The 21,016-nt window shown below is 40.6% G+C and overlaps 1 protein-coding gene across 2 annotated transcripts; it reads left to right on the top strand.

The window, feature by feature from the left end:
* The first annotated feature begins 432 nt into the window (after positions 1 to 432).
* Positions 433 to 18,612, top strand: LOC121927656 (alpha-1,6-mannosyl-glycoprotein 4-beta-N-acetylglucosaminyltransferase-like). Of its 2 annotated transcripts, XM_042461462.1 has the most exons (4): positions 433 to 580; positions 7,601 to 7,789; positions 10,261 to 10,408; positions 13,090 to 18,612. In XM_042461462.1, exons 2-4 carry the CDS (start codon positions 7,688 to 7,690, stop codon positions 14,229 to 14,231), a joined length of 1,392 nt encoding a protein of 463 aa, XP_042317396.1. In that variant the 5' UTR covers positions 433 to 580; positions 7,601 to 7,687; the 3' UTR covers positions 14,232 to 18,612. The 2 variants fall into 2 exon arrangements, with proteins under 2 accessions (XP_042317396.1, XP_042317397.1); XM_042461463.1 differs by lacking the exon at positions 433 to 580 and having other exon boundaries at positions 7,570 to 7,789.
* Positions 18,613 to 21,016: the final 2,404 nt, after the last annotated feature.

Below are 21,016 nucleotides of genomic sequence, written 5' to 3'. Positions count from 1 at the left end.
CATGGGGCTTGAGTGCGGCGGCGCAGCAGCACACACCATTCATTTTTCTAATGGAAGGGGGGGGGTCCGGACCCCCAGATCCCCCCCTGGCTACATCCCTGCTGGGAGTTTCTCCCACGAGGGGAGGCAAGCGCCCCAATCCCAGGGAGGAAGGGGCTCAGAAACAGGGGGAGAGTCAGGACAGAAAGAGGAAAGGGCCTGTCCAGAGCAACCTTTGCCCAAGAGAAATTCCAAAAGGCCCTCCATTTTGGGCAGGACTAAGAATCAGGTCGCCAACAAGCTCCAACTCCCAGAATTCCATAGCCTTGAGCCAGATAGAGTTAAAGCGGTGCCAAACCGGGTTATTTCTCCAGTGTGGATGCAGAATGGCTTAGCCGGCGGAGGAGGAGGAGCGCTGGGGAGCCGGGCGTTGCTGCTTCTCAGAGGCCGCCTGATGTCCTGCTCTTCAAGGGAGCCCTGAGGGGCCGCCAGAGAAAGAAAGAAAGAAAGAGGTTGCCTTTCTACCTGGGAGGCTTCCCAAAGTGGCCCCTTCTTGGCAGCCGGACGAAGGAGCAGCAAGGTACAGAAAAGGGCGCCTTAGGTAGCATTGCCTCTATATGTCCAGAGACCTTGTAGTAGCAGCTTTGAGACTCTATAACCGAGGTCCAAAACACACTGTAGAAGTAATCCAGTTCGAGACCGCTTTAACTGCCCTGACTCAGTGCTAGGGAATCCTGGGAATTGTAGTTTATCATAGCACCAGAGCTCTCTCTGAAGAGAAAGTTAAATGCCTCACAAAATTACAGTTCCCAAGATTCCCTAGCACTGAGCCGCGGCAGTTAAAGCGGTTTCAAACTGGATTATTTCTGCAGTGTGTTTTGGACCCAAAAGTCCAAGGATGGGGAATGTCTGCCCCAGAACCATAAATCCAGTTTGAGAGCGCTTTTAACTGCCAGGGCTCCATGCTATGGAACTCTGGGAATGGTAGTTTGTTGCTGCAGCAGAGCTCCACTCTTTGAGTATATTTGTTTCTGATCTAAAAGTTTTATATATTTATTTGTTTGTTTGTTTGTTTGGTCTCCTTTAGAATGCCATTTTTCTTTTAAAATATGTTTGAAAAATTTAATCTGTTTTAGGAATGAAAATTGCTTTGTATTGACTACTAATATCATATTATTTCCATCAGCTCCAGTGCCACAACAAACTACCATTCCCAGAATTCCGTAGCATGGAGCCGGGGCAATTACAGCTCTCTCAAACCAGATTTATTGCTCCAGTGCAGATGCAGAGAAAATCTTGCTGGAGTTGAAAGTTTGGAGACATTCCTCCGCCAAACATGTAGGACTTCGCCGATGAGTGGGGGCAAAATAAGCTTTCTTCACCTTGAATACAAGACTGTTTTTATCACCAGCCATGGTTTCTTGAAGATCAGGTCTTCCTCCTCCTCCTCCTCCTCCTCCTCTTCTTTTTATTTAGTTTATGTACCACTTTCCCCCCCACACAAAAATGCTAGGAAAAGTGGAGGGTAGTGGAAAGATAGGAAGCCCACATATTGAACAATGTCAGTGAATGGGTTTAACATGCTTTCTGTGGCCTAATTCCCACTTACCTGTTAAGCCAGGTTCCAAACCGAATCTATGATTCGGTTTGGCCCCAAACATGATTCCATTATCTTTGCACCAGAACAAGGGCAGTGCCAGAGCGGCTGTGGGAAGGCCCAGGCGGAGAGGCCAGGCTGAGCATTGGAGAGGCCTGAGGGATGGAGGAGGTAGGCTGGGAAGAAGGCCGGGGATGGAGGGAGGCATGGCCAGGGTGGAGAAGCTGGGGCAAAGCTGCTGCCAGTGGGAACCAGGGCAGATTCAAATCCACCTGGTTCCCTCTTGGGCTGAGTCACTTTATTTCTAAATGAATCCATTTAGCCCAAAATACACTCCATTTTACCAGTGTCTTTTTGACATGGGTTAAATGGGTAAAAACCATGCCCCCCCTCCCCCCACTTTCCAAATCACTTCAGCAATTCGAGTTAAGTGGGAACCATGGTGGTTTAAACCCAATTACTGTATTTGGAATCATGATCCGGTTTAATCCATAGTGGGAATTAGGCCTGTGCTTCCTTCTCAGCAATTGGGTAGTTCTTACTTCCACACTTTTGTGTGCGAACTGGATTTGTGCACTGTGCTGCTGGTTCTGTTGCTTCTGAGGAGTTTATCAGACAAGGGAAATTGGAAATATAATCCAATGGCAATCCAAATGCAATCATGGGGTTTAACGTTATTGCGTGATAGACTGCCACATGCAATTTTGGGCAATGAATAGCTGTTTTCAGGCAATGGGAAGTCAGTTCAAATGCAATTCGAATTCATGTAAATTCGCTGAACTAGCAAATTCACGTGAATGCATTCTGCCCCCACTTTCTTTTCATTCGAAATTAAAGAGAAATTCCTCCCGTGTGATAAACTGCAGAGGAATACCAAAGATGGCTTTTTCTATAGATCTGGGGCTAGGAGGATGATTGCATTTACTATTAGTATGTAAAGAAATCTTGTAGCACCTTTGAGACTAACTGAAAGTAAGATGCCAGCTACAGATGCTGGCGAAATGTCAGGAAGAAAACTCTTCTAGAACATGGCCACATAGCCCAAAACTCCCACAAAAAACTATGGATGCTGACCATGAAAGCCTTCAACTCCACGTTGTAAGAAAGAAGTTCACAGCATGGGCTTTCATAGACGTCAGTCTACTTCCTCAGATGCATTTAATATCATAATTAATATGTTTATTTATTGTCCATTATTTGATTTAATTTCTGTGTCACTATTCCTAAAATAGCTGTCACACACAAAAGGGGATCTCTGTTTGGAACTGCTCTAGTATTCAAATCCACTTAATCTGGTCTTGGTTGTGACACACCTTACAAGGAAAGTTCAGCCCAGTGATACCTGCCTAGCCACAATTTTTTTTTCAACTTCTTACCATCAGCTTACAAACTTTATTTGCAGCCAGGCATTTAATGGGATGTGATTAGCTGATTTCTTAATATCATTCTTAGGTCACTTGATTAATCTATAATAATGTGTGTTGTATATTACATATAGTATAGGAAAATGGTTGAAAGGTATGCACCAAATTAGGATAGCTGGTCTTGTCTTAGTACTATTCATTGTTCAGGGTTTGTCACAGTGGGATGACAGTCAGAAAGGAACACCTTGGAGAAATCGCTTCAGATTTCCTTGTTTGAATTTGCAGTGTTGACAGGTGCAGGTTTGGACAGGTTTTTGTGTATTTACAGATAATATAAAAGGCAATAAGTTGTCAGTGCTGAAATCTTTTGGTACATAAAAGACATGGTAGAAAATAATGAGACTCTAGTTCAGTCCTGGAATTTTTTCTGTTGATGGGTCTTAAGGCTAAATTCTGATTAAACTGGACAGTTCAATAATTTTGATGTTAATATTTTATATGTTACTTTGACAGACAATATAGGGGAAGAGGAAGATTTAACTAGTAGTTCTTTAGATTGCAACCTGCACAAGCCAAGCAATACACTACAAAGAAGGAGCCCTGGTGGCGCAGTGGTTAAATGCCTGTACTGCAGCCATTCACTCAAAACCACAAGGTTGCGAGTTCAAGACCAGCAAAAGGGCCCAAGCTCGACTCAGGCTTGCATCCTTCCGAGGTCGCTAAAATGAGTACCCAGACTGTTGGGGGCAAATTAGCTTACTTGCTAATTAGCTTACTTGCTGTTCACCGTTATGATCTTTGGAACAGCGGTATATATATATATAAAAAAAACAATGTTCACAGATATTTTAAAAATATTTTTTCAGGGTTTTGGAACATGCTAAAGGGTATTGTAATGTATTCAGCCATTCCAACTTTACTTCTTATGTTACTTGTAACTCTACCAGTGTAGAAGCTGCTGTAGCACCACTCCTTCTTATACCATCATTTAGTAAAACAGAGCTTAATACTAAGGTGTCAGCAATGTTTGCTCACTTGGACTAACAGACTTTATTGCTGGATTGCTTTTTACCACGATGTCACAGATAGTGCTCTCAGGAGCAGGCCCTAACCAAGCAAGTGGGCAGAGAATTACACCTTCTAGGCACCATATTCTAGGAAGTATTACATGCTAGTACTGTTGCATTTATACATTTCAGTTATGGTGTTCTGTGTGTGAAAATCATTTGCACGCTTTTGCAGGATGTGGATATTTCAATCATGATCAGGATGGAGGTACAAATGGTCCCCGTGGAATAAACTCTTTGGTGGCCTGTAACAAAAGATGTAAAGGATGAAGCAAAGGAAAACGATAGCAAAGAACTTACAAAGTTTCAGTAGGCATAAGTGTTTGTGTTCACCCTAAAGTCTGGATGAAGAGAAAGCAGGGGTGGAGGTGCTTCTTTTAGGTGGTCCTAGGATGGATTAAACTCACATCTTTCACCAGGGTTTTGTCTTTTTAAATAAGAGTGAAAGGACAGTACTTTGACCCAGGTTTTGTGGGGTCAACATTTTGACTAAAATTTCTAGATTTATAAATGGATATATACATTATCCCCAGTCGCATTACATTGCCTGAAGCCTTTTTCTGAGCAAATACTAAAATGGTATAACAAAGGTTTTGTTATGTCTATGTACAAAAGAGTTCAGTAAATATATATATACAGTACTATATAATCAGAGGGTGCCATTGAAGACAATCTGAGTTTTCTCAAGTTGATTTTCTTAGAACAGGCTGGCATCATTAAACATCAATTTAGCAACAGGTCTTAACTGATATAAAATTTTTATCCATAATTAATATTTCACTTAGTGTATCATAACATCCTTGAATAATAGGAAGATTTTTACTTACTGCTTAGATTTTGGAGCTTTAATGCTAGTAAAGTCATTCAGCTTCCTCTTAATTCATGATACTGCTTCTTTGTTTATAACATCTAAGAAAGCTATCAAAGGTAATATATGTGGTGTAATTTTCTAAACATGTACAAGTATACTCTCCCAGTACTTTTGTCTCTTTGGAAATTTCCATCAACAGTAAATATGTGAGCCTTGCTGCATAAATTGCAAGTTCATAAATGAATTTTTATAGTAAGTTAGATAATTGAAAAACAGTCTCCAAGGCTGAAGGTATCTATATTCAAAAATTCCAAATGTCTTTTCTTTTCCTTTAGGTAAAACCAACAGCTTTCAGTCCTCTGCACCATTAAGTGATCAATATCAATCCTGATTCTAGTGGCTAAATAATTCATATGGAGGATGCAGATGATGATTTAAGCTCTATATTGCTGGGCAAATTAAAATTGGCCATCTTAATCGGGAACAGTGCCATTAAACAGAAATGCTGGGTCCAAACATGAGTCGCTTTAATGTAGCTAGCTTCCAATACGGTAGCAATATTTAAGTGAATTGATCGTCCATATGTACAAATTGTCATTTCCCTGACAGACATTTTATTTGATGGCTGTATCTGTCTGATAAATTTGTAATTTACAAACAAAATTTAATTTCTTTGTATCCTATGTTCTCTGCACAGGTAAGGTGCAGAATTTAATGCTGGACATAGAATTCAGACTATAAAGATAGGACTGATGCCATGCAACTATTGCTTAATGAAACCTCAGAAATGTGGAGAAAGGAGGATAGTAAAAGAAATAGCTGGAAGAACTGGGGATGTTTACCTGGAGAAGATAAGATTGAGGGAAGACCATTAGTATGTTGCTAGGCCTATCCTCCAAATCTATTCTATATAGCCATAGATCTATTCTGCAGGCCCCTGGGTTCCCATTATTGTCAAAAAAAGTACTTTGTCCATTTTAATTTTCATCCACAAGGCAATTTGCAGCTGGAAAGGAACAAGCAAACCGTCTCTCAACATGCTGCGACACTCTCTCCAATCCTTCTATAAAAAAAATGGAAAGTCCATTTAGGCGCAACATGCTCTCGGCATTTTTAGATGTGTTTGTATAAGCATATGACATTGGTTGTGGGTGGGGACTGTCAACCACTTCTTGCTTCTTCTGTTTAAATTTACACTGTTGTACATTAATTGAACAGCCACTACTGATTTAGGAAGATAGGATACAAATTAGTCACATTCACACCCATTTCTCATCCATTTGGGGACATTGCAGTTCAGAGCAGAATCACTGGAATGAAAAATTACCTCTGTCCCAGGATGCAGGCTGTGCAGCCATCTGTTAGGGATGCTGATGATTCTTTCACTGAGTAAGTTTTGGATTATACGACCTTCAATGTCCCCCATAGCTCTAAAATTCTATAATTTCCAGTAAACATGGATTAGAGCAAGAATAAACAACTTGGATGGGTCCAAGGACCCATGAGGGGAGTGAAAGAGACATAAAAATGGGCAGAATCTTCTGTGGCCCATGAGATGGTCCTGTTGACCATCCTTGGATTACAGTTTCATTAGTCATAGTGGACTAAATTATGCAAAATTGGCCTGCAGAATGTTGGATAATTGAGCTTTTTTGTGACCAGGATTGAGAAAGTCAGTCATGGTCCACCCTGGCCTCACATCGGGAGGCATAGAGACGCACTATCCACAATGCTGCAGCCTTTTTCGAAAGCTCACGGCAAATGAGTCTCGAAGAGAAACGACAACGCAGAAAGAACCGCAACCCGGAAACATCACCCAAGGAGACTTTCCGCTGTGCTTTCTGCAACCGGACCTGTTTGTCCCAGATTGGCCTTTTTAGTCACCAACACGCTTGTACAAAGCGCGGGATGAGTCCTTCCTGAATCTTCGTTCGCGAAGCAAAGCCAGAGAGAGAGAGAGAGAGAGAGAGAACCTTTGTAGCCAGTTATGCCCTGGGTGTTTTACAGGTCCGTTATATAGTAACATCTCCCTTTTGTCTCTAGAGAAGTTACCAAGATTTTATTTTATAACCAGCTCAGCCCAGACTTCCTGTTTCCTGTGTCTTTTCCGTTTTGTTCTAAATATACTGGGTATTATTCAACACAGAAGTGAGGCTGAGCACATTTAACACTCTGTTAGATTTTGGACTTTGTACTGTAGGTACTCTCTTCTGTGTATATCGCTGAGGTTTGGGGGGGTTGTTTTGGTTTTTTGTTTGGTTTTGGTTTTGGTTTTGGATTGTGGTATTTCCATTACATAAAGTATGAAAATTTTAAAAAAAAACATGTGATGGAAAATCTAGAAATTCTAAAATAAGCTTTGCAACCAGTCAAGCCCTGGGTGTTTTATTAGTCCATTGAATAGTAATACCGTACATTCCTTTTTGAGAACTTCTAGAGAAGTTCTGTTTTTAGAACTTTTCTAATTACCTCTTTTACTTTGTTCTTTTTATAATAACTATAAAAATAATTATACATTTATGTGTATAAGGCAAAAGTTATGTACAAAAGCATATGAGAACTGCAAGATTTCTTGACACATGGACAAAATCAGCATACTGGCTGAAGCTTTACTGCAAGAATGAGAATGATGAGATCCTCCATATGCTGTTGAGCTGCAGCTCCCAGCAACCTTAGTCAGCATAACCAATGATGAGGAATGCTGGGCATTGCAATTCAACAGTATCTTGAAGGTCGCATAGTTCCCAGTCCTGCTTTACTCCATCATGCTCTTTTTTATTAGTTTTCCCAGCTGACAGGTTGAGTCCAGAGTGCCTGTGGAGTCACTAGCCTCCAGCAAGGAACATTCTTTCCCAGGCTAACAGTTGCCATGCGGTGCTTTCTGAGGCGGTCACTCACAGTGGTCATTTCCCTGCTGGTGTTCCTGCTTGTCATAAATCTGTCTTCCTGGCCCCAAGAGGATTCTGCAATGGTAAGCACACCATGTGCGTTTTGTCCTGAACGTGAAAAGAGAAAGTAAATATCCAGAAGATCTATCCATGCCTATCTTGTTGCTCTTATGTTTTAAAAGTAAAACATTTCCATTACTCATGTTAGTGAATAATACCTAACTTCCTCGCCTAAAAAACTCCATGAAATTTATGGAGCCACTAAGAGCTGACAGGCAGTTTGGAAGGTGCATACATGCACATGTCTTTACTCACAGAAAAAAATGGACATACATTTCAATTTGCTCAAAAGACCATTGTTTGTTAGCAAAGACATCTTTTCTCTGGGCAGTAAATGGTCTGAGAATTCCTCATTTCTGGACTTTTTATCTAAATAGTCTCTGAGATCATAAAAATATATACAGGCTGAAATGTATCAGGCTTCTCTACTGAGAAAATTTTCTTTACTAGTAAAACAACCATCTTTGGAGCATCTTGAAAAGCATCTCCAGTGTCTTCTGTAGATTTCTTTAGATAATCCCCAGTTTCTGCTTTTTCCAATTCTGCTTTAGATATTTTCAACCATTCCACAATAGCAATCTCCTGTCCAGAAGTGAGAGTTGCCCATAGAAAATAACTGCCATGTTTGGGACAGGACAGTTCAAATCTAGAGACATTTTATAGACAATCTAAAATCTAAGAAAGCAGGCTGTAAGCAGAGAAAGTGGCAGTGCAGGCAAGAGTAATGAAAAGAACTGAAAGCCATCCGTATCCAAACTGTCATACGGGGTTAAATTGGAAGGTTAAAGTAGCACCAATTTGGTATTATCCATTGGGTTTGCGTTATTTTGTGAAAGACAATCACACAAGATCGCAGGCAATGCCGGGCCAATGCGGACGCATCCAAGAGTCATTTCAAGATCACGTAAATTCAGAAAACATTGAAGTTACAAGTCCTTTTTTGCATGTGAATACGAAGTCAGCTTGAATTGGTTTTGGTATGGAATATATCTTCACTTCTGCCCTGGGATAACCCCCGTCATTTAAAACTTCAATTCCTATGATCCTCTTCAGTGGCTCGGCTTCCGGGTCACCTAGGGACTTCTCAAGCTCACGTGAGGAACAGAAGCTGTTTCAAAGGGAGAAACAGCAAGGGGTGAAGGGTAAGAATGAACCTGCTCATGCCTCTTGCCCCCGCTGTCCACCTCTAAATGGGCAATGGGGGGGATTTCCCCCCACTTGATCTCCCCAGACAACCTCTTGCCTCAGTCATGTGCAAATATTTAATTCCATTGCTCTGATTGCTCTGCTTGCAAGCCTGTAGTTTATTGTTATTACTTTTTGTATCTGGGAGTTTGTATAAACATGTATATATGTGTATATGCATATATACATATATGCATATATATATATATATATGCACATATATATGTACACATGCACATACGTGTGTGTATATATATATATATATATATATATATGTTCATAGATGAATATATATTCACACATATATACATATGTGTGTGTGTATATATATATATATATGCATGTACATATATGTGTATATATATGTGTGTCTGTATATATACACACATATATATGTATATATAAATACATACATGTATATAGGTGTATATGTATATATGCACATATGTACTTCTTGAGGTGGTGGTGGTTAAATACCTGACATTTCAGTTGTCCCAGACTGCAGCTACACTACAGAAGTAATGCAGTATCGTACCACTTTAAGTGCTGTAGCTCCATGCTATAGAATCCTGGGATTTGTAGTTTTACAAGATCTTTAGCCTTTCCTGCCAAACAATGCCGGTGCCTCATAAAACTACAAATCCCAGGATTCTGTAGGATGGAGTCTTGGCAATTAAAGTGGTGTCAAACTGCATTATTTCTACACTGTAGATGCAACCTCAGACTATTTTCTCACAGTTCTCAGAAATAGCTGCAACATTTCATTCCCACCATAATGTGGGAATTTATTTTTAATTCCCTTCTCTTTTCCTGCTTTCTTTTTCTTATTATTTCTTTCAAGTTATAGTGCATTAGTGAAACAGCGCTTTTGCTCTATGACTGTAAAAAAAAGTTCAGAGGGAAAAATTTGCCCTTTAAACCATAGAACTACCTCAGCAAACCATTGGTCCAGTTTAACCTTTAGAAAAAACCCCGTGCACGTCCAATAAATTGCTACAAATGGAGAATGGAGCGAGTAGACACGGAAGCAACAGCAATAGTATCACAAGAAATCATGCTTTATACCCATCAGAAGATATATATTTTTTCCTTTTAGACTACCCCGTTCTCGTAATCTAGAGGTGCAGCAGATCTTGGGAAATTGTATTCTTTCTGGAATACAGTTCACACAGTTCTGTCCACACCTAGCAAGTATGGCTGTGCTGGACCATAGGGAAGTCTAATCAAGGGTATTTGCTGACAGGAGGCAGATGCTCTCTGACATACGGTGTAAGTTTCTAACTATTTCTGACAAACTGTTTCTTCACAGAAGGAAGTGCGGCAATGGGCTCAGGATGTGGGCCTTCACCAGCTTCATGCCAAACAGAACCGTCATAGCCTTCAAAGGCTAAGCAATGCTACCAGCTTCCTGAATGTTTCTTATCATTATCTTGCTGGCATGCCACCACTCCAGAAAAGTGAGTTCTGCACATACCTCCAACAGGCAAATAGAATCAAAAGGGAAAGTTGGGAAAGTTACTTTTGTAGGACTACAACTTCCAGAAATCCTCAGTGGTGGAGTAATAGAGCTAATGGGAGGGCTTTCCTGTCCATTTCTGACCCCACACTGCCACCCAGTGGAGGCATGAAAATACTGTAATACAGTATATATAATCCCATAGTTTATTTTATTTACTATAATTCCTTGAAAGGAAGGGAGTTGTTCTTGCCAGGGTCAGCCTAAAACAATTAATTGCTGCCTGAGGTAAAGCACAAAATCATGCTCCCCTTCTTCCAAGTGGATTTATAAAAGTGTTGACTTACTATTCAGAACATGATTCAGTGGATCTACTCTAGTCTGAGTATTATCAGTGGCGGTTGGAGCCTTCCATGTGAGTGGGCTGGTGAATGCACTGAGGATTTAACCTGAAATTTAAAGGCACTTATCCTATTTGAGGATAGATTTTTAAGCAGCTCTTTTCAAGTTCACACTAAAACATGTAATGGCTTCACTACATTGAAACCGCATCAGCAGATACTGTATGGAGTATGAGGTATTTCTAGCTCATCTTTTTCACGTTGCATCACATTGAACAGATTTTCAAAGCAGCTTAATTCAATGCAGGGTGTCTTAGAACTGATCAGAGCAAATGAAGGCAAAACTTGCCTTAGCACTGTCAATATTAATGGTTTTGTTGTGGCAGAAACAATAAAAAGGTCTTGTGGTGCCCTTCTTTGTGGGAGGAAACATGTTCATCAGATGCATGAAATAACTATAAGAACATAAAAAGAGTTCCCCTGGGAGGGAGAAAGAGAATGATAAAAGGCCATTTAATCCATTATCCTGTTCATCACAACAACCAGCCAGATGATTCTGGGAAGCTGACATGAAGGCAGTAGCCCTCCCCTACTCGCCCATCTCAACACACATTTCAGTTAGCAGACTTCAGACTGCTTTGAAGGATCTACTTTTTATTTCATTGAGACACCAAGAACCACCATCTGGAGCTTGATGCAAAAGGCAAACACTCAGAATGAAAGAATTCTGATCCTGAATTTGTTTAGAGAGCTGAGCTCACAGGTCTTCCACAATAAATCCACTTCTGTCCTTCCTCACCTCCCCCATATTTCGCACACACAGGTAGACAGACCTTTGGTACACAACCCTCTCTCTTCTTGTCTTTCTTGTCTTCATTTCAACAATATAATGTCGGAGTGTAATGGGAAAGCATGACCTGCAAGCTGCATTTTTGGGTGGATCCAGTGTAGTTCTTTGGAACCCCACAGCCCTGCATTACTTTTTTTTTTAAAGCCTCAGTTGTCCTTCAAACATTTTAAAATGCTGTTTGGTAAATTCTGTTTGAAAATATCAAGAACCCTCCACTCACTGAAAATGGCATGACAGGTGAGCAGGAGTGACCTGGTATCACTTCTGACTGCACAAAGTGGTGGCTACACCACTGTGTTTTGGCCCTTTAAAGCTCCAGAGGAAGTTAAAATGGAGAAGTGCAACCCTCTTCGCTCTGGAGTACACCTGATTCAGATTTAGGGAAGCTTGAATTGAATTTTCTACTGCAATTGTTAAACAATTATGAGTCAGAAACCATTGCTGATCTAATTCAAAATAAAAAAAATAATAAATTTTAATATCACATTCAGTATGTTCAACAACAGGACAAAGATAATAAACAAATACTAAACACATAATACAAAATGAAAATAGGACAAAATAAGACAAGCAATAAAAAATTACTAGTCCTCCCTTATCCCATTAAAATCACTTCCCAGTTTTCTCTGACTGTGTTGTATTAACTTAAATCTGATGTTACTCCTCTCTAAATTAGATCTTTTATATTTACTATTTTTTCTTATATCACAATAAAGATTCTTTCTATATAGCAAAGCCTAAAGTTACAATGTCTCTTTTTGTTGCTATACATAGTCTGTAAAAGGTTTCCATACTTATAAATAAGTTTCTATTGAGTTTTCTTTTACTAAATTTGTTAGCACAGCTAATTCTGCCATTAGTTTCTCCATCCAATCAATAATACTTGTAATCTTGTTATTTTTTCCAGTATCTTTTGTATACTAATCTTTGTGGCTGTTGCTATATACCTTATCAAAATTCTAGCAATTTATATATTTTTGAAATCAAATTAATATTGTCAGTACATAGTAATTTCTCAAATTCTGTTTGAGATCTACTTCAAATCCCCCAGAGATCTGCCAGTTGATCCTGGTCTGTTTATCCCTATACAACAGGTTTTCCCACAACCTGCTGCCCTTCAGATATGTAGGGTCATGATGCCCATCTTCAGCCAGTGTGGCCATTGATCACATTGAGTAAACTAGACTGAGGAAGGCTGCTTTTTGTATTTTCTAACTTTTAAAATCACTTTAATTTGGAATAATCATCACACCTGGTGAGAACAGATTCTTAATACTGGTTATTTTTCATGGGAGAAAGCACTTCTATTTGCTTGTCCTTGGTCTACTGCCAGTCACCTTCATCTGGTGACCCTGAATTCTTCAGAAAGTGTGCCATTTCAAGGCATTGATTCAGATGCCAAATACTGTTTCTTTAAATTTCACACTTTCCATACTATAAGCATCCCTAGCACATCTTCACATTCATGAGTTGTACACCTTTCTATTTCAGAGTTCCTGACAGTGGGGCTTTGTTCTGTCAAACGGAAGCGAGAGAACTATCTCCTAGAGACCCTGAAGTCTGTTTTTGAACAATCAACGCAAGAAGAGCTGAGGAAGATGGTGATAGTGGTGCACTTAGCTGATCCAGACCAGGAATGGAATGCACAAATGGTCAAGCAGATTGCCAAGAGATTTGCTCCTCAGCTTCTGCTGGGCCACTTGCTACTTATCCATGCTCCTTCTGAGTATTACCCTTCCCTGGAAGACCTAAAGAGGAACTTCAATGATGCTGAAGACCGTGTGCAATTCAGATCAAAGCAGAATGTGGATTATGCCTACCTCATGAACTTTGCAGCCAACCTTTCTACCTACTTCCTCATGATTGAAGACGATGTCCATTGCTCCAAGTCCTTTTTCACAGCTATCCAAATGAGGCTGGCTTCCCTCAAAGGCTCCTACTGGGTTACCCTGGAGTTTTCCAAGCTTGGCTACATTGGCAAGCTCTACCATTCCAGTGATCTTCCCCAGCTGGCTCATTTCCTCATGCTCTTTTACCAAGAGATGCCATGTGACTGGCTTCTTGTACACTTTCGCCTCCTCCTTACGCAAAAGGAGGTGATTCGTTTCAAACCATCCCTCTTCCAGCATATTGGGCACTATTCTTCCTTCCAGGGCACAACAAACAAGCTGAAAGATGAAGACTTTGAAGAAGACCTTTCTAGATTCCCAGACAATCCCCCTGCAGATATGGTTACAGATATTGTGACGTTTGAGAATTACTTACCCTATAAGGCTTATAGCAACATGGCAGACTATTTCTGGGGCAAGGCCCCCTCTGCTGGCAATTCTTTCACAATTGTGTTTAAGCAGGCAGCCCGTATCCTCCGTATCCAAATCCTTACAGGATCTGAACACCATCCAGGGGACTATCTCCGGGCAGGGCTTGTGGAGTTGGGCACTGAGAAGGGCAAGCAACACTGTATCAGGTATACCCCCATTGGACACTTTGAGCATGGAAATTTTGACAGAGAGAACCTAGAGAGCAGCACAGCCTCTGCGCCCGAGTGTGTGCGCATTACAGTGACTGAGGGTCAGAGTGAATGGCTGATCATACACAGCATCAGCATTTGGACAAAACCGAGGCCTCAGTGAACTCCATACTGAATTGTCTTAAGTTTTTTGCAGTACAGGATCACTGCTGGTGGGCAGGTTCTGCTCTTTTGTTGTAAGAATCCACTAGGCAGAAGAAAACGATTCTGTATTCTTGGTCATCATGAATGGTGATATTGTTTACAAATTAGATGTTTTGGACCTATATATCATCCCAGAAATCAGGAACTCCCAACAATATTCTGCACAGTTCTGGCTATTTGCACTATCTTCAACTGCACCTGTCAGAGAGGCCCCTTTGCATGAGTCTTCCTGAGCTTCAGGCTGAGCTACTTTGTGCCCACCTTCCTTTTCCTACTTCCATGGACAGTATGGTTTTCTTATGTGGGGCTAGAGAAATAGCAGTCAAGCTGGATACCAGAACAGCGTAGTGAACCCAACTTGTAGCCTCCAGAACTATCTGCTTGGATTCTCCTTGTCTTTGTCTCTTCTGTATCTAGTGCCCTGGAAGAACTCTGCAATATCTCCAATGGAGTATACATGGAGGCCTTGAATAGAGAAAAAACGTCGTCTATCAGTTCCCTAGCTCTAGCACTGCCAACCATTTCACTGATTACCTATACCTCTTGATCTTCTAAAATGCAGATTAATGGCTCTTTGAGACACGATATCATAGAAGATCGGGCTGAATGTGTTTACCAAACTTACATGGAGCAGAATTTAGAAAAGCTCCACTCTACAGAGATTTTCACTAAAGTCATGAGAACAGTTTCTTGTACTTTATGATGCTGCTGAACTATTTATATATTTATTTTTAACAAATATGTGAGCAACACATGCACTTGCTAGTCTTTATAATTAGAATAATTAGCCAAAAACATCTGCCAGAAGAGAAAGAGACTTCTTACTCTGTCCAAGTAGACCTTGAGTGTGCTCTATTGCCTTTTACCTGTGGCTGTTTCAGAAGGACTTCAGGGCCAGAGAATTCAGACAGCTTGCAGTGCTAGGACTCTGTTTCAGTATATTTCTACTAGGCACTTCCTGCCATTTTTTACCAGCTTGCATCAGCTCCCTTGGTTTGAGGCATAAAGGGAAGCATCACATGGGGTTTGGTATGAGAGAGAGATGACGCTAAAGGGTACAATCTTTTGGGAAAACCACTTCTAGTGTGAACAAAAAGTGGGGAGGATGGTGTAGTTGCCAGTTTGTATTGCCCATCAGATGTGTTTCAAAAGGGAGCAAGGAAGCAGAGTAAATTAGAGAATGGTTACTGTAATAGTGAAGGGCAGAGAGAGTTATGGCAGAGGAAAGCAGTGTGATTAAAAGTGTGGGGTGAACAATAGGGTACATTTGTTTCCAAATTGTTTCCCAAATTAGGTATATGATCTTGGTAAGAATCATCCTCAGTGAAAGTGCTACTGTTGAATGCAAGGTCATTCAGTTGGAAAAAATGGCCTTAGGTCCTGATCAAGGATAAGCATACTGACCTGATTCATGGAAGTCTGACTGGATGAGATGAAATAACAAATCTCTTCTCCAGGAGATGAAACTGGGCTGGGTGGGGAAGCTTAGTTCTATTAGTCTACCATAACTCTGCCAGGGGCAGCATCTCTCAGTCCTCCAGGTCTGAGTGTTATATCTGGAATCCTTCCATTTATCTCTCCTAACATTTTCCCTTTTTGAGTTAACCAGGATGGTCCAGAGGATACTACTGGAACCTCCTCAACTTGGCATTCCTGAATGAAATGGATTATTTAGATCCATTCAGTCTGGCCTCATGCCTGGGTTTGAGATAGAGACAGCTTTGGTTGCCTTGGTAGATGACCTATGCAGAGAACTAGACAGGAGGAGTGGTCTCTGTTGGTTCTGCTGGACCTCTCAGTGACTTTTTATACCATTGGCCATAATATAATGTTCTTTGGGGCCACCTCTCTGAAATGGGGCTCAGGGGCACTGTTTAACTGTGCCTTTGGTCTTGCTTGGATGGGCAGACTCAGACTGTGATAGCAATAACAATAGCAGCTACATTACTATACCGCTTCATACTGAACTAAGCAATCTCTAAGTGGTTCACGTGTAAGCTAATTGCCCCCAACAAGCTGGGTACTAGGTAATGTGATGCTGGCGGATGCCTGTTCAACTCCCTGACCACTATGCTGAGGTGTGCCCCAGGTTCTGTTCTCCATGATGTTTAATATTTACATAAAACCACTGGAAGGAATCATCCAGAGCTGTGGGGTTTAGTGTCATCAGTATGCTGAGGACACACAACTCTATTTCTCCTTTCCATCTGATGCTGAGGAAACTTCTTTTTAACTAAACCAGTGCCTGATGTCTGTAATGGACTGGTTGAGGGTGAGCAAACTGAAACTTAATCCACATAAGACAGAGATACTCCTGGGCCTCATTCCCACTATGTTTTAAACCGGTTTGCAAATCTGTTTGAAGTGGTTTAAATGACCCTGGTTCACACTTGAACTGTATTGCTGAAGCGATTTGGAAAGGGGGGGGGGCATGCACTGGACTCATTTAACCCCCATCTTTTTGCTGCTGATCTTTTGCTGCATATTTTTGGATAAATCAATTCCATGCAAGTGTGAACCAGATGCGGATCGGAATTGATTTCAAGAATCGATTTGAAGAATTGAATTCATGAATTGAATCAATTCATTCGTCAATGTGAACAACAAGTGGGTTATTTTATTTTATTTAATAGCAAGAAAATGTGATTGGGGCAAATGCAGTGTTAACCACGCTCTGCTGCCGAATTGATCCATCAGTCCATTAATTTGTAAGTGGGAATGAGGCCCTGGTCAGTTCAAAAGGCAGACCAACGAATAGGTATTCAACTTGCGCTAGATGGGATCACACACACCCTGAAATCTCAGGTGTGCTCCTGGATTCAGATCTGAGCCTGGGTACTCCGGTTTTTACTATGTTCAGGAATGCATTTGCACAGTTAAAACTAGTGCACCAGCTGAACCTGTTTCTTGAGAGGTTAGATCTGCCTATGGTGACATATGCTGTGATTACTTCCCATTTGGACTACTATAACATGTTCCACATGGAGCTGCCTTTGAAAACTGTTCAGAAACATCAGGAAGTCCAAAATGCTGTGGCCAGGCTGTTGACCGGGGCTGGGTACAGGAATCATGTGGCACCACCCCAATTGAAAAAACTATTGGCTACCGGTCCGTTTCCATGCAGAATTCAAAGTGCTGGTTTTGACCTTTAAAGACTTGGGTCTAGATTATTTGAAAAATCATATCCCATTACCTTAATGTGCTTTGAGATCTGCAGGGGAGAGCTTTTGATGAGGACTCTAGAGAGATCCTTCTCTGTGGCTGCTCTTAGACTGTAAAACTCCCAATTGGCCCCTCCCTGCTCTCTTTCTGCAAGCAGATGGAGGCATTTGGTGATGACAGAGTTTTTAATGGGTAGGAGGTGTAGCGTTTTTATTTTATGTTTTAAATATCTTTGTAATGATACTTTAACTGGTGTTTTTTAAATCAAAGTTAGTTTAATTGTATTTTAACTTTTATATTAAGAGGGTTTTACAAATTGTTTTGTGTTTTCAAGATGTTGTATGCCACTTTGGGTCCAGTACTGGCAGAAAGGCAAGATAAAATAAAAATACTGTTCTGGGAGACTTCGACATCTATGCTAGGGTTGTTCTATTGGAAGTAGCTTCTTTTGAGAACATAGATCCTTCCATTCAAATTGCAAATCAGGAAACAACAATCTTATGGGTGCCAGGTGGGGTTACACTTCTCCTGAAGACTGAAGTTCCCAGTTGGGTGTACTGTACTTTTGTATCTGCATTACCCATACATTTTAGTTATATCAACTGCAACCATTTTAGAAAATTTGACCATAATGGCACATGACTTAGTTTGACCAGTGATACATATCATCAATTGACCAGTGAAACATACCATTAATTACTTCTTATTCTGATAGATGAGCTGATCCAGAATATTATAGTCCAACTAGCAACAGAGAGCATACAATTTAATTGTTACAATATACAGTTTCTTTCTATCACAATCACAGTTCTGGTTATGATCTATAAAGCCATGTATGATTTGGGCTGTTTGAAAGACCATTTTTCTTTATGAGCCAACCCAGGTTTTAAGACACTCAGGGAAGCTATTATCTCAGTACCAGCCATTGCTGGTGAATGGAAAGACAAGAGAGAGCCTTCTTGGTGGCTGCTCCAAGAGGCTGGGACTCACTACCAAGCAACACTAGGTTGGCTCCTTCTCTGTTGTTTGGCCTTTGATAGGTAAGAGCATTCTAATTCAGGCAGGCCTTTGTTGTGGAAGCTGGTCTAGTCTTAAAAGGCTTCTAAGTAGTTTGCCAATAGCTAGTCTTTTATTCAAAAGGATCTTGCAGCACCTTTGAGACTAACTCTTTGTATCATGAGCTTTTGTAGACTTGGTCTACTTCCTCAGATGCTTGGTGGAGATCTGAAGAAGTAGGTCAAGGCTGCATCTGCACTGCAGAAAAAAAATCCAGTTTGACACAGCTTTAACTGCCATGGCTCAATGCTAATGGAGTTCTGGGATTTGCAGTTTTGTGAGACATTTAGCCTTCTCAGTCAGAAAACTCTACAGTTCCCAGAATTCCATAGCATTGAACGATGGTTGATTATTTCTGCAGTGCAGATGCAACCTAAGTCTATGAAAGCTCATGCTACAAGTTCTTTCGCACAAGTCTCAAAGGTGCTGCACAATCCCTTTGCAGCATCTTTGCATACTGATATTCCGACTAACACAGCTATGACTCTGAATTTTATGCCTTTTGTTGTGTTTTTAATTTATTTGTTTTTTTTTATTGTTTGTACTTTGATTGAGAAAAATGTGTATTTTAATATTTTTAGCAACCATGAATGCCTTCTTGGCAGAAAGGCAGCATACAAATTCAATTAATAAAAATAAATAATAAATTATTACTTCATAACCTACACTGTTGAATGTAATCAGAGTGAACAAGTGGTGGGCTTTTTGGTCTAGAATCAAATGCAAGAAAGCTCTAAATATAGTGCTGGACTAATCAGAGTGGCCAAGGTTCAAATCCTCGCTCAGCCATTGAAACCCACTGGATGACCCTGGGTTTATCACACACTCTCAGCCTCAGAGGATGGCAATGCCTCTGAAGGATCTTGCCAAGAAAACCCAATGCTAGGGGTCTCCTTAGGATCACCATAAGTTGGAAACAGCTTGAAGACAAACAAAAACCAGGTGTTTGACCATGCTGATTGGAGGAGGTGAATTTGGAGCCCAAAGTTGGGGATAACTGCAGATAGGCATAGGGCTAAAGGAATTTTATGTTCTACCTCTGTTTAGAGCAAGACAGGTCATTTGCTTTCTTCTGGTTTGATCTATTCCACTGAGCTTTTCCAACCACTACGTCATTCAAGTTCTTCCAAACAGAATCCAAGCAAATGTGATCTTCCTACTGCATTCCTGAATGTTCCACAAAGGGATCATAGAATCCAGAAGAATGGATCCTACACATGCATCTTAATATATCAGTTGTAATTTTAAATTACTGTTCAGGAACCAGACTACTAATTCAATATTTCTTCTGCATGTTAATATTATTATTCCTCTTTGCTATAAATGCAACTTTATGGTGTGTACTCAAGTTTTTTTTGTTCAGGACTTCGTTTTACACTAAATCTCTAGAGTCCCTTCCCTGGAAGTGCATGCTTTTGTATTTTTGCTTTTGCTCTTGCATACCAAAGTAACTATTAGAGAGACCAAATTACCTTCTTTTGTTATGGAGAATGTGTGTTAATGGCCTGTAACAGTTAGTATATGTTTCCTTAACATGAGTTAACAGAATGATCTGCAACAAAATGTTGGCCTGTACTGTATTCCTAAGAGAGCCAGTGTGGTGTAGTTTGGACTCTGGAGGCTGAGGTTTGAATCTCTGCTTAGCCATAGAAACCCATTGGATGACCTTGAGCAAGTCACACTCTCAGCCTCAGAGGAGGCATAGGCAAACCTCCCCTGAAATCTTGCCAAGAAAACCTTGTTATAGGGCTGCTGTAAGTTTGGAAACAACTTACAGGCATACAACAACAACAGTTGTACTTTTATTTAGCCTACCAGCCAGTCGTGCCCTTGTCCATTTTCCAGGCATGCTCCATTCCATTTCATCTTTCCCCACTTTTCCATTGCCACATCCGTAACAGTCAAGTCAATATTCTGCAGTCTCTGAGCCTGTTCAGTCTTCAGTGGGCTGCTTTGGAGTTCCCTTCCACTCAAGTATTTTTGTACCTCTGCAAATACGGGTTGGGGTGGGGGGTTGCCCAAGATGGGTCTAACATCTCTCTGATTTGTGTAGATGGTGCTTTCTATTATGTAAATATCCACATCTGAGATAATGAATTTGCTGTTATTGTTTAGGATGTCTGGGATATATCAAGGGGTTTTCTTGGCAAGATTTGTTCAGAGGGGGTTGTCTTTGCTATCCTCTGAGGCCGAGAGTGTGTGATCTGCCCAAGGTCACCCAGTGAGATCCCATCCCAGGATAAAGGCTGTTTTTTAAAAAAAATTAATTCAATAAATAAATAAATATACAGAATTCATCCCAGGAGCCTGTTAGGAGTTTGAGAAGGGGATTCCAACTGCCAATAAAGGAAGGGGAGTATAACGGAGAAGAACATCCTCCTCCCATTTGAAATAGTAAAATACTTTGATTGAAGCATAAACTGGCATTTATTTATGTACTTTCCAAATAACTCATCCTAACTAGCCCATCCTTGCCTCAAAAACCTAGACCTGTGTATAACCTAGAAAGCATCTTTCATTTTTTCA

The sequence above is a fragment of the Sceloporus undulatus genome, chromosome 4 (genome assembly GCF_019175285.1).
Source record: "Sceloporus undulatus isolate JIND9_A2432 ecotype Alabama chromosome 4, SceUnd_v1.1, whole genome shotgun sequence".
In the NCBI taxonomy this organism is placed as follows: domain Eukaryota; kingdom Metazoa; phylum Chordata; class Lepidosauria; order Squamata; family Phrynosomatidae; genus Sceloporus; species Sceloporus undulatus.
The sequence above is the reverse complement of the archived record's forward strand: the minus strand, read 5'-3'. Positions and strand labels throughout refer to the sequence as shown.

Coding starts and splice junctions, on each gene's coding strand:
- LOC121927656 (XM_042461462.1), top strand. CDS start 7,688: ATGCGGTGCTTTCTGAGGCGGTCACTCACAGTGGTCATTTCCCTGCTG. Junction 7,790..10,260: donor CCCAAGAGGATTCTGCAATG/GTAAGCACACCA, acceptor GTTTCTTCACAG/AAGGAAGTGCGGCAATGGGC. Junction 10,409..13,089: donor CATGCCACCACTCCAGAAAA/GTGAGTTCTGCA, acceptor TTTCTATTTCAG/AGTTCCTGACAGTGGGGCTT.